This window comes from Carcharhinus amblyrhynchos, chromosome 7 (genome assembly GCF_965287045.1).
Source record: "Carcharhinus amblyrhynchos chromosome 7, sCarAmb.v2.hapA, whole genome shotgun sequence".
Taxonomy (NCBI): Eukaryota; Metazoa; Chordata; class Chondrichthyes; order Carcharhiniformes; family Carcharhinidae; genus Carcharhinus; species Carcharhinus amblyrhynchos.
Window position 1 is genome coordinate 49355302 of NC_137330.1, and position 14401 is coordinate 49369702.

Below are 14401 nucleotides of genomic sequence, written 5' to 3' on the forward strand. Positions count from 1 at the left end.
GTGTCAGTTTTCAATTAGACAATTTGATGAGATATCGAAAGAAAAGTGGGCATTGCCAGCATTTATTACCCACCCCTAGTTGCTGTTCAGGTGGTGGTGGCAGTGAGATGCCTTCTTGAACTGCTGCAGTCTCTGAAATGCAAGTACACACACAGTGTCGTTAGGGGGGGAATTTCATGATTTGACCCAACGACAGTGAAAGAATGGTGATATATTTCCAAGTCAGGATAGTAAGTGACTTGGAGAGGAACCCCCAGGTGGTGGTGTTCCCAGGTATCTGCTGCTCTTGTCCTTCTAGATGGCAATAGTCTTGAGTTGGAAATTACTGCCTAAGGAAACTTGGTGAATTCCTGTAGTGTATTGGAACTTATTTTTGTACTGCTCTTTGATCTAACAAAGTTTCAATATTTGAAAAACCTTTTTGGAACAGATAGAAAATGACAAAATAGTGTAGTTCCATATTTTCAAACATGATTTAAAATCTGTCATAGGATTTCATCAGGGCTTGAAGAAATCGAGGGTCGTTTTTAGATCAAAATTAAGACCTCATTACTTGGCTAAATATTTCCAGGATGCTAAAATGATTTGTAATATTCACGGAATATTCAAGTGTTGTAAATCACATCACAGGTGTAACCAAATGATATTTAAAAGCACAGAAAATGTACTATGAAAACCATGTTTATAAATTTGGAATTTCTTTTTGTTTTTGGCCCATGGTCATCGTATATGCTTTTCACTGTTTACACACTATTTCTCATGATAATGTACTTGCTCATTTTTGCTTTTTATATCAGATTTAATTGATTCTTTGCAGCACTCACAATAAATATAATTTAATAACTCCAAAGTACATATGCTTGGGAATCTCTTACTGAGTAAATCATAGACTTATGATCAAACATTTGCCATCAGACATCTGTCAGGCAGTATACCTGAGAATGGAAAAGAAATTTTTTGACTTGGCAATTCTCAAAATTACCAATAATAAATTAAATTTGCTTGACCTTCCCCCTTTGACCAAACATCATAACCTTACACAACATATATTATTAACCATTATTAATCTTTTCCAAAGGAAGGTGGCAAACATTCAATCATATAAATAAGTGATATTCTTCTACCTAAATGGAACTTACTGATTTTCTCTTTCTTTTGGAATTTTATTCAATGTACTGCACTGTAAAAGAATGCCGTTTCTAATTAAATGTGTTTGCAATCTACCCCAGTGTTATTATCTTCCTACAAGTCTAGTCTTTCCTGTCTGCATTAGGATATAATAATACATGCCCTATCCATTTCCAAATCTTAATGTCTACATTGGTCTGACCAACTGTATTCTAGAAATCTTCCATCAATATTTGTTGAATTTGAGATTATGCCCTTACCAAGGCTGCTTGAGAATTGATACACATCACAGAGCTTTAGCAGTCTAGGAATTAAACAATTAAATTGCTCAACATTGCTCAAATTGCACTAATCAGTAATCTCACAACAAATACTGCAAGCTGCCCCAGTTTTGGTTAATTGATGAGGCATGAGAAGGAAAATTGAATTTGTCTATTTTGGTATTCAAGAAAATCACAGAGCACAGATGGTAGTGATTTGGCCCATCAGGCCTTTCTGGATTATTTGAAAGGCTATACAGCTAGCCCAATTCCCCTGTTCCTTCTTCATTGCTTTACAAAATATTTGGTTTTTTTTAGAACATAACAGCACAGTACAGGCCCTTCGGCCTTCGATGTTGCACCGACCTGTGAAACCAATGTAAAGCCCATCTAACCTACATTTTTACAATATCATCCATATGTTTATCCAATGGCCATTTAAATGCCCTTAATAGAACACAGAACAGTACAGCACAGTACAGGCCCTTCAGCCCTCGATGTTGCGCCAAGCTATGTCCAAACCCAAGATCAAGCTATTCCTTTCCCCATCATTGTGGAATGTTCCATGTGCCTATCCAATAACTGCTTGAAAATTCCTGAAGTGTCTGACACTGCTATCACAGCAGGCAGTGCATTCCAAACCCCAACCACTCTCTGAATAAAGAACCTACCTCGGACATCCCTCCTATATGTCCCACCATGAACATTACAGTTATGCCCCCCAGTAACAGCTACATCCACGAGGAAATAGTGTCTGCACATCCACTCCATCTCCCTCATCATCTTATAAACCTCTATTAAGTCGCCTCTCATCCTCCCCCACTCTAAAGAGAAAAGCCCCAGCTCCCTCAACCTTTCCTCGTAAGACCTACTCTCCAAACCTGGCAGCATCCTGGTAAATCTCCTCTGCACTCTCTGCAATGCTTCCACATCCTCCTTATAGTGAGGTGACCAAAACTGCACACAATATTCCAAATATGGTCTCACCAAGGTCCAGTATAGTTGCAGCATAACCCCACGACTCTTAAACTCACACTCCCTGTTAATAAACGCTAACACGCTATAAGCCTTCTTCATGGCTCTATCCACTTGAGTGGCAACCTTCAGAGATCTGTGGATATGAACCCCAAGATCTCTCAGCTCTTCCACATTCCTCAGAACCCTGCCGTTGACCCTATCCGATTATTTATCAAATTATTTTTGAAAGATATTCATTAATCAGCCTTCTGTCAGGTAATACATTCCAGATCATGGCAACTTGCTGAATTTTAAAAGAAGTGTTTTCTTTTGTTACCTCTGCTTCTTTTGCCAATTACCTTAAATATGTGTCCTTTGTAACTGGAAATGTTTTCTCCTTATTTGCTCTATTAAAACCCTTTGTGGTTTTGTACATATTTCCCTTCAGCCTTTCTGCTCTAAGAAGAATGACCCCAGTTTCTTCAGTCTCACAAAGTAATTGGTCATTCATTCTCGTGTCATTCTAATAAATATCCTCTATAACCTTTCTAAGGCCTTGACATGTTTTCTAAAGTATGATGCCCAGAATTGGCCACAATACTCCACTGGAACCAAACCAGGGTCAGTACAATTTCCTTTTTTACTTTATACTTCTATTTATAAAGGAAAGGATCCCCACATGTTTTTTGTAACAGCTTTTTCACCCAGTCCTATTGCCTTCAAAGATTTGTATAAATACACCCCAGGTCCCTCTGTCTCTGCAACCCTTTTAAAATTATACAATTTCATTAATTTTGCCTCTCCTCACTTTTTCTACCAAAATAAGTGACTGATGACAACAGTCAAACATGGGCAGCAGATGGTTAGGTGGTCACAAATGGACTTTATTGAAGTATAAAAGGAAAAATATTAACAGCTTTAAAGAACTGTATGAATATTGAACCTGTCAGCAATGGTATCTAGCCATGCAATTATCTTCCTTTAAGTACATATTTTGCAGAGTAACAACTCAGTAATTAGATAAACTAGGAGGGTTAAGGTACCCATTGTATTTCCACTATCAGTTTCATGATGCACTAGCCAATCTTAGCAATGTGAAAGAATCAAAATCAGACAGAACATCTAAAGGCTGCATGGAAATGTCCCCATGAAGATCTGTAACTCTTACTGCAAATATGGCATCCAGTTTTATTAGATATCGTTCATCTTTCTTGAGGGGAGCAATAATTTTAAGCAGCTTGCTTTCAATCAGGAAACCCTGTCAAAATAAGAAAATGTTGTTTTATGTTCTAACTGTAGCAGTGCAGAAGGGAATTCAATGCAAATTAATATATTACACATGGAATTAACACAACTGTCTTGTAACTGGTATAAATCTGCATTTCATTTCCTTATTTTCTTGCTGAAATATTGTACCAACAGAATGGTGCTTATAATTCAAAAATCCAAACTTCATCCGACCCTTGATCAAAGTTCTTCATAACCTGGCATTGACTTGTCACATGCATTTCATATTCAACTTAGAATATTTGGGATAGTTTCCACTTTGGGGGCAAATAACACTCCAAATTGCACCATTTTCCAAATTTGTTTGCTGGTTCAAATTTCTGTTCAAAATCATTAGTATAGTAACGAACATAAAATCGTTTGAGAAACAGCAAAATTAGGCAGCGTTATAGAATTTAATTTTTTTCATTGAAAAATATTCTTTGATAAATGTAAGAGCGGTAGTCTGATCCAATTTTATTAATATGGTAGAAAATCAGCATTTTTAATTTTAGTTCATCATCTGAGAAACTGAATTTTAAATAATTGCAACTGCCTTTTAAAAAAACCACACAAAATAATTTACTAATTTCTTGATATACAGTAGTCAATTAATTTTTCTTAATCATAAATCCAATTTTTTTTTAAATAAGTGTCTGTCTGTGCTCTTGTACCTAAAGGCACAATTTTATCAAATTCCTGAAAGATCCACAATCGAAACAAGGCATGATAATTAATTTAACTTGGGGTTTGGAAGTTTTGTGGACAGGTATATGATATCTTTTATGATATCAAAGGTATATGATATCTTTTAACCTAGTGTCAACTATAGCAGGAATATAATGAGTTCAACGTCACTTGCACTTAAAATTCCTCAATTGATTTTTGGTGAATTGCACTGGAAATATCAACACACCCTTGCTGGAACTCTACCTTATTATGTTGTATACATAACACTTGTATGAATTATCTGGTGGAAACAGTTCAATGCATATAAGAGCTTTATTAATTACCCAGTACAGGACACTGGGAGCACACTGCACTGAGAAGTGAGATTCTATAGCACAATTATTATTTGAAGAAATGGCTTTGTTCATGGTTGGTTGTTCTGCACTATGGCTTGTCATAGTTGTGTGATCTGAATCATGTGTGCCAGAACTTTATAGCATGCCCTGGAATCAGGGTGGGCAATGCTCGCAGAACAGCATTCTCCGTTGGCCTTGGGTGGGATCTTACGTGCCTCTGACAGGCGAGGCAGTAAAATTCTTGCAGTGAGCCCTGATGTCATTCCTTTATGAGTAAAGGATTAAAGCAAAAACCATTTTTAATCAACATGTGAAACATGGTGTCAGCAATGTACAGCTGAATTTGAGTGGATTTTGATAGCAGCAAGAACCAGCTGCAGTAAGAATGAGCAGAGAATAATTAAAACGTCAGTTTTCAACTTTGACTGCCGGGTGAGTCAGTATGGCATCAATACCAGCTTCGGTGGAGATGAAAGGAGATTTCAAACTAAACTGGAAATGCTTCCAGTCTGAATGGCAGAACTGTGAAATTGCCATAGAGTTAAACAAGAAAACTGAACAAATAAGAATAAAAATCATGTTATTAGTGCTGGGCAAAGGGTGCAAATCTCACTGAGGAGCAGAAAAAAAAAATCTGGTGAAATTTTGGAGGCCTTAAAGACCCAGTTTGATCACTCTATTAATGCTATTCATGAAGGCTATGTACTCAACATCAGAGCTCAGAAAGATAGGGATATTATTGATCAGTGTGTGACTGTATTGAGACATCTAACTTAATCTTGTGAGTTTGAGCAACTGAAGGCTAATCTGATCAGATTACAATCAAAATATCCTGCTGCAAGAACAAATAAACTTGAGAGAACAGAAACAAGAAAGCTACTGACACATGCAGAAGCTCTGAAGTGGTCAATCATCAGCTGGAAAGTATTGATGGGAGACCTGACTAGGCTTTGCAGTATGCTGAAAGACAGTTCAGGACTTCCAAGGACAAGAAATGGAAAAAAGGAAAAACTTTTACAGAAAGGCCAGCAGAAAAATCATAACTGGATAGTGGACGTAAATATCATGGAGGACACCACAAAAAAGAAAAGGAAGCACACCTAGCATGGGGAGAACAATGCTGAATCACTTTGCACACAAGTATTTTACTGGAAAGAAGAAAAGCACGCCAATAAAGATAGTTGCTGGAGAGATATCAGACAATGATTCTGACTGATTACTCTACACCCTAGAACAGGTTGGCACTACCAAGTTTCAAGGTAAAAATGATTTGATAAATGGAATGGTGGCTGCAGAAAAAGCGTATTGATTAATGTGAAGTTTAAGGTGACACTGGTGTAACATACACCATGAGCTTCACAGATGTTTGTGAAGTTACTCTAGCTGAAGATCTGAAAATGAAGCAGTTAAAGATAAAGTCGAGGTTATATGATGAACCGATTCTCAATCCAAGAGGAAAAACTAGGTTGAGGGCTCAATGCAATGAAGAAGAAAAAGGTCTGCAGTTTCAAAGAGTGGACTCTGAGCAATGTCCCCTCATCTCAGCTGAAGTAAGTCACAAGCTTGGACTGATGACTCTCCATGTACCAGAAAAGATTTACAGTGTTTTGCATGGCATCAAGACATTGACTGCTAAACAGATCCTGACAAATTACAAATATGTTTTCTTGAGCTTTAATGTCTTCCTGTTGAATATTATTTTGAAGGAATCGAGATGCGAGACCAAGGAGAGTTAAAACTGCCCTCAAGTCCAGCCTGAAAGGCAAAATAGAAAGTTTAAAAAGGTGGGAGTATTCAAAACCCGATTCAATAAGCAGCATGGCAGCAGTGAAAAAACCTGGGCTGCAGAGAGTGTGTACTGATCCATAGGAATTCAATAAAGCTTTGGCGAGATCTCAGTACCTCATGCCAACCATTGGAAGAAAATTCCAAGGCAAAGATGCAAAGGGTAGATACTGGTTAAGTGAAGATGGATGAAAGCAGCAGTTTTAAGACTATATTCTGGATGGGCAGATGGTCGCATATGTTGTTTGGCATTTCTAGTGCTCCAGTAGAATATCAATGTCAACAGCAAAACATAGGTAATAATCTAAGAGTGGAAGTAGTCGTGGATGATTTGCTATTCAAAAGATGTGAAGATATGATGGAAGAAGCCATTGCAGACCATGGTTAGAATTTTGTGAGACAGAGAGAGTTCACCAGATGAACCTGAAACTGAATGAGAAAAATCAGCAAATGACAATGACTGAAGTAAAGCACATAGGTTATGTACTAGCAAAAGGAGTTTTTCAAGATCCTGGTAAGGGTGTGAGCTGTAGCAGAGATGCAGCAACCAACAGATGTGAAGGTGGTGCAATGATTTGTAGGATTTGAGAACTACCTAGCAAAGTTGTTGCCTAGTTTGTCATCAGAATGGGAACCCACATGCAAGATGGCATTGGGTTACAGAATAAGCAGCAGCTTTCATTCACATCTAACAAGTAGTGACGACAACACCAATCTGAGCTATGACAATGTCAAAGATAAAGTCACTCTGCAGTCATTTGCCAGTGAAACTGGACTTGGAGCAAGCCTTGTGCAGCAAGGACAACCAGTCATATTTATATCCAGAGTGCTAGAGCAAATTGAACAATGCTACACACAGATTGAGAAAGAATGCTAGGCTATTCTCTTTGCTGTGAGTATTTTAATCAGTACCGATTTGAGACAAAGTGACAGTAGAGACTGACCACAAGCCACTTCAAAGCTTCTCTGTTCCAAGGTGTCTGCGAAAAATGTTACTTTGTTTGCAGAGATATCATTTTGAAGTGAAGTACAAGCAAGGAAAGCAGATGTTTAGCACCAATATACTGCCAAGAGGAAAATGATGACATGAGTGTAGCGTGTGAAATTTTCCAAATTCAATGAAAAGCAACAGCACATCAAGCTTTGGCAGTTATCAACCCGGCAGACACCGTGGACAGAATTCTCCATTTTTTTCTTAAGTATGGTGATGGGCGGTTCCAGCAGCCACTTCCACTGCCTGGAATGACATGAGCTTGGGGCCTCACTATTTATGCATGAGCAAGCATTTCCAAATCACTTCGTGGGTCAGGAGCTGATCTGTTTGTCCATTGTCAACTGGCAGGTTTGAAGGTCTCGCCACCACTCTTTCCACCTCATTTGTCTTCACAAGACCATGCAGGATGTCAGCAACCCAGAGGCAAAAGGCTGGAGGCCCAAGAAGAAGTTTGCACGCTGTTTAAACCACCATATCCTTGAGGCCTTAACTTGAGGAATGGGAGTGCAAAGGCTTGTCCAAAGATGGCTCAAGGAAGCACAACAATCTCATCTTCCCAGCCTGGGAGGTCATTGCCCAGAAGCTGAGCACATCTGGCAGAAGCATTACACAATGCAGGAAGCATACTGATGGTCTCAACTGCTGTGCCAGAGTATGCCCCATCCCTACTCCCTGCAGTTTCAAACTCTCAATACAGAATCATGTACTCAGGCATTTACTTTCTTCACGAATCTCACACATCCATTAGCAGGGTCACATGTCAATACTCATTCTCTGACAGCCACTTTCATGTCACCACCATCCCATCTGTTGTGTTGCTCCACTCTATTCTCTGGCCTTTCTGAGGAGGGCTCATCACACACAGGGGACATGCATTTCATGCAAACTCTGCTCCATCTTCTCTGATCACAGGTCTTTCTTTTGTTTTAATACAGGCCAAGCTGGCACACAACAAACGTGAGCAAGCCAAGACAAGGTGGAGGACAAGCAGAGACTTTGCCCTCAAGTAAGTATAGGGTAGGAACATGCCCAGGCAAGACTCTGGAAACACCAATCTGGTGGGGGTGGGGGAGGCGGTGGCGGTGTGTGCAGCAATCCCACGTCCGTAGGAGTGCAGAGGGAGTTTTGTTTTAACGCAGATCAGGGCACCCTTTCAGAAGGTTGGCCCAATTTCTGTAGAGCTGGCATCACCAGCTCTATCAGGCCCCACCCAAAAACCATGCACTCAGGTTTTCTGTGCACAAACTGTCAGAGAAACTGGACAGCTGTAGACCAGTTTTCTCATCCCAGCCAGCACGCTGTGTACAGAATGTAAAATTCCATCCCATCTATGTGGGTAACCAGCAAATGATAGTGCATGCAATTAGTTTTTTCCTTTTTGTGAAAAGGGGGATGTTTAGAGGAATTCCTTCATGCATGGTTGTCTGCTGTGTACTGTGGCTTGTAGTCATGCGACCGCTAACATCATTCCATTGTGAGTAAAGAATTGAGGCAGAAGCCATTCTTATTCAACAGATGAAACAATTATGTCTTATTAAATGAAATTCTGCATTCACGGAACAACGAAAAGACTCACAGATTCATCGCACAAGACTTCTAACAATGTTTTGACTGTTGACAATGAGATATTTCCAGGTTCTCCACCACATAATTCCAATGCCTTCTCCTCACTAGCTGAATAACAAACGTTTTGGAAAACAGCATTCCATAGGGATGGATCCTGTCCTGTTTGTGATCCTTCCTCTGAATCCCTTTCCCTGCTTTCTGTCAAAACAAGTTTGAATTCTGTTAAAGTCCACATTTTACGAATTTCAAAATCTATTCATTTGGTGTAAAGTGCATTGGACAACCAAGGTAATAAAATATAACATGCAGGGTTGATACTGCCCAGTATGTTGACTTCCTGATTACAGGAATGCTGGGATATCATCCCTAACCAGAAGCCACCAGGAAAGAAGAGGATAAACCAGACAGGGCAATAATGATGCAAACATTTGAGAGCAGGCAGGCAACTTCACACTCTGATGTGAAAGAGGCACATGGGAAAGGACAGAAATGTCAGAACATAACATCTCAGTCATTGCTGACTAGGCACAATTACAATTCTTCACTGAGATGGGCTGAAAATGGGCTTGATTTCCTCACAGCATCCCAGACTTAAACACCTTAAGCCAGCTGCCAGTCTAGAGAATGTTCTTTTTCATTACTAAGGGAAACAATTGCATAGTGGCAATGTTACTGGATGAGCAATCCTGAGATTTGAACTTATTTTCTGGAGAAATTGGTTCAAATCCTAATTAATTGGGAACAAAAAAATTAGTCCATTAATAATGATCATAAAACCACCAGATTGTCATAAAAATATTAAGGCTCTTTTGGAGATGAAATATGTTGTCCTTACGAGGGACAGCACAGTGCCGCAGTGGTTAGCACTGCTGCCTCAGAGCTCCAGGGACCTGGATTCGATTCCTGGCTTGGTTACTGTCTGTGTGGAGTTTGGACATTCTCCCAGGGTCTGCATGAGTTTCCTCGAGGTGTTCCAGTTTCTTCTCACTGTCCAAAGATGTGTGGGTTCGGTGCACTGGCCATGCTAAATTGCCCTTTAGTGTCCCAGGATGCATTGGTTGGAGGGATTAGCACGGTAAATACGTGAGGTGACAGGGATAGGGCCTAGGTGGGATTGTTGTTGGTGCAGATTCGGTGGGAGGAATGGCCTCCTTCTGCACTATTGGGATTCTATTATTCTTACTCTGTCTGCCCTATACATAATTCCAGACACCCAGCAATATATATGCCCCTTAAATGCTTTCTTAAATAGCGCAGAAAGCCACTCAGAGGGCAATTAAAAATGGGCAATAAATGATGGCCTTACCAGCGATGGTTACTTCCCAAGAATGAATAAAAAATTATTTATCACCATCATCAATTTGCAAATATTAGAACACACTAAATCATAACTCAACTGATAACCCATAATACAACGTGATATAAAATGCACCCAATTAAGTAATTTCTTTTTAGATTATTGACTGATAAACTTGAAAATTATCTTGACCATTTACAATTGACTAGTTATCACTTAAAGTTGCTACTAATCCCATGTCCACTTTTATTTTCCTACAGAACACTTACACACATTAAAGAATCCCTACCTCCTAGAATAACTTCCTCTGCCAGCTGGGCAGCTGACTTTTTCTTCTTGGCTTCACATACTATAGGTCCAACATTCTTCATAAAACACAGATCTGGACACGTCCAACTCAAGCCCAGCTGTTGCTCGTGAATTATTCGATCAGCATCGAGGGCCTTTCTGACTAGATCCTTTGCTTCTTTCTCATTCATTAACCAAATACCTTCAAATTTCTTTGCATCAGCTGCAGCAAAACGTCTAATAGAAGAAAGGTAAAATACTTAGTTTTCCAACATTCTAATCAAAAACTTATCAAGTTTTTTTTAAAAGAAAAATGAGTTAAAACAGCAAGGACTGTTTTTGTTAGTGGTTGAGGAGACTTACAAATAAAAAAAACTTCAAATCTCGAGTATTATTTAAGATCTGTTCATTTTAAACTTGCATATTTGTGTTCATATAAAAAGAAATAGGCTCTGTTTGTTTCACCATATCTACACTTGTCAGCAATTTACAGAAATGGATCACTCTGTTGGCAATGTTCTTTTCTCCAGTAATACCAATTCAGCTCTGTAAGCCGCTCTTTATAACCTAGATGCCAAAATCATAAAATCATCCATGCCACTCTTCTCTCAAGTAAATGACCCTTGGATACTTCATGAAATTTGGATGTCAAAAATGGTCTCATGATTGACCTATCCAGCTTTGACAAAGGGTCATCTGGACTTGAAACATCAGCTCTTTTCTTTCCTTTCCTTACAGTTGCTGTTAGACCTGTTGAGATTTTCCAGCATTTTTTCTTTTGGTTTCAGATTCCAGCTTCTGCACTAATTTGCTTCTGCCTGCTCCCTATCTCTTTCCACCATTTACAGCTTGAAAAATTAGAAGGAAACACATTATTAACTGATTCCAGAATTAAACCAATGAGTACTATGCACTCCAGGTGATTGGTACAGTAGCAGAATTTATGACTAGTATACATGGTGGTAAATATTTTAGGAAACATAGATTGTTCCATTAACATAAAATGCAAACCTTCAAGTAGTTATAACTACTACTTTCAGTCTGATGGTTACCTGCAGGATAATACTTGCAGGATAACAGAGTTGTCTTCTATGAAGTAATACCAAAGAGAACAGAAAAAAACATTTTCTGTGAATCATGTGGCAATTCTGGCATGCAAATCAAAACATATTTATCAATTGGGACGCCAATATATCTAATTTACCATAAAGTGTATGGAATGCATATAACATAATGTATACTGCATGTATGATGAATGTGCTTCAATTTCAGTGTTTTATGAAGTGGTGGTATTGAGGCAGAAGAGCTTGGGTAGAAAATTCCAAAGAATGGCTAAAAATATAGATGCCCATGATGAGGTGAAAGAAGGAAGCAAAGAATGAAAAAATATGATTGTATTTACAAGCACAAGAGGCCAAAGTAAGATGAATGGACAGTACAAAAAGTGAGGTAAAAAGAAAGCAGGGAATTATAGACCAGTCAGCCCGGCAGCGGTAGTGGGGAAAATGCTACACCCATTATAAAAGATTTTATAGCAAAGCACATGATAAACAGTGGCACAATTGGACAGAGACAACATGCATTTACAAAAAAAAAATCATTCTTGATAAATCTACTGGAATTTTTCAAGTATGTAACTAGTTGAATTGATGAGGGGAAGCCAGTGGATGTCACTTACAGGAGGCTTTTGACAAGTTACTACATAAGAGATTAGCCCATAATATTAAGTTGCACGGAACTGGGGGCAGTGTATTAAGATGAGTAGAAAACTGGTTGGCAGACAGGAAACAAAGAATAAATGGGTCTTTTTCCAAGTGATGGTCAATGACTAGTAGGATGCTGCAGGGTTCAGTGCTAGAACTCCAGCTGGTCACAATGTATATTAATGACTTAGATGAGGGGAGTAAATGTAATATCACCAAATCTGCAGGTGACACAAAGCTGAGGAGGATGACACAGAGATGCTTCAGTATGATTTGAACAAGTTGAGAAAGTGGGCAAATGCAAAGCCGATGCAGTATACTGTGAGCATATGTGAGGTTATTCACTTCGTAGCAAAAATAGGAAGGGAGATTATCTGAATGACTATAACTGGGAGAAGGGAATGTGCAACAAGAAATGGGTATCCTTGTACACCAGTCACTATAAGTAAGTAAGCAGATGCAGCAGTCAGTGAAGAAGGCAAATGGTATGTTGGCCTTCATAGCATGAGGATTCAAGTACAGGAGTAGGGATGTCTGGTTGCCATCGTATAGAGTCTTAGTGAGAGCACACCTAGAAAAGTGTGTGCAGTTCTGCTAACCTTACCTGAGGAAAGATATTCTTGCTATGGAGAGAGTGCAGTGAAAAATTACCAGACTGATTCCTAGGTTAGCAGGATTAATGTCTGAGGAGAGATTGTGTCAGTTAGGATTACGTTTGCTGGAATTTAGAGGAATTGGGCGGTTCTTATCGAAACCATAAAATTCTAACAAGACTAAACAGGGTAGATGCAAGAAGGGTGACAGTGAGGGTCCAGAACCAGTCACCACAGTCTTAGGGTATGGATAAACGACTTAGGATTGAGATGAGGAGAAATTTCTTCACCTAGAGTGGTGAGCCTGTGGAATTCTCTACCACAGAAAGCAGTTGAGCTTAAAACATTGTGAAAGTCATTCTGACTCAAAAAGTTAGCTCTATTCTCTCTCCACAGATGCTGTCAGACCTGATGTTTTCCAGCATTTGTTTCAGATTCCAGCATCCACAGTATCTTGATTTTATCTGTGTTTATTTAGAGGAAGGCAATATGATAACATTTTTCAAAGTAAGGACACCACCTGAGGAGAGGAAAATATTTATGATGTCAGCTAAAATGAAAACCAGGAAGGGCATTGGGTGACCAAAGATTCAGTGAAAATAGGGTTGGGGACCAGAAACTGGGATATAGATTTGGAGATGGCTAGAGAAATATGGAGGAGAAACTAGAGAAAGAGACAGGCAAATATTTAGGGCTCTGGTGGGGATAGAATCTTTTGAGCAAAAGAAAAAGAGAAAGTAACAAATGCAGTTGAATAGATGACCTCTTTTGTGGCAGATGAAAAGTTCTGCCTCTTTAACTTGTCATTAGATACGAGGCTGGGGAGGATTGATAGAAAGGAAAGGATTGATAGAAAAAGAATCGGAGAAATCATTGTCCTTCAAGATGAGTCCAAGATAGTGGACGTTTTGCCAAAAGAGGCAAGGCCTGGTTAAGCATGACATGGTTAACCAGACCTGACATGGGATGGCAAAGGCAGTGTGTGCCATGTATATGCACACCTTGGAATTGAGAAAGCAAAGACATAGATTATCCCAGAGAAAAAAAATGGGAAAAAAATACTGTATTGTGATGGGGAAAGGGCATCAAAGTACAAGAGAGTGGTTGAACATATCAGCTATTACAGAGGAACTGTAATGAATAGAAGGCCAAATGCCAGGCAGCGCAGAAGTTCAGAATATATTTGTAAAAGACTTGGAGATTTGTTTTTATCTTCACAGACATGTGTTAGGAAGTGAGACTGAAGGATTTTGAAGGAGGTGAATTTGGCTGATGAATAATATGAGGAAGAACTTCGCATTAGAGTTATTGATGACCTGTACACCAGATATGTTTTCAAATAGGATTCAAAACCTCATCTTCTTCTGTAGGTCCTTGTATAGTTCTACAGTCCTCTTGTATTGGTCAGTTAGGTACTGGTTCTCTTCACGATACATCTTCTCTTGTTTCGCCAATTTTTCCATTAATTTGTTCAGAATATCATGTTGCCTGTAAAGCAATACAGATTACACCTTTGCATGACTGTTGGATCATCTACCA

At 39.1% G+C, this 14401-nt stretch overlaps 1 protein-coding gene across 1 annotated transcript in view; it reads right to left on the bottom strand.

The window, feature by feature from the left end:
- The window catches only part of drc1 (dynein regulatory complex subunit 1 homolog (Chlamydomonas)), a 56138-nt gene that overhangs the window by 19876 nt on the left and 21861 nt on the right, over positions 1-14401 (bottom strand). Inside the window, exons 9-12 of the mRNA XM_080192250.1 lie at positions 14216-14350; positions 10568-10803; positions 8992-9179; positions 3514-3603 (exon numbers count right to left, since the gene is read on the bottom strand). Coding sequence (XP_080048376.1) covers positions 3514-3603; positions 8992-9179; positions 10568-10803; positions 14216-14350 — 649 coding nt within the window. The remainder of the gene's footprint in view (positions 1-3513; positions 3604-8991; positions 9180-10567; positions 10804-14215; positions 14351-14401) is intronic.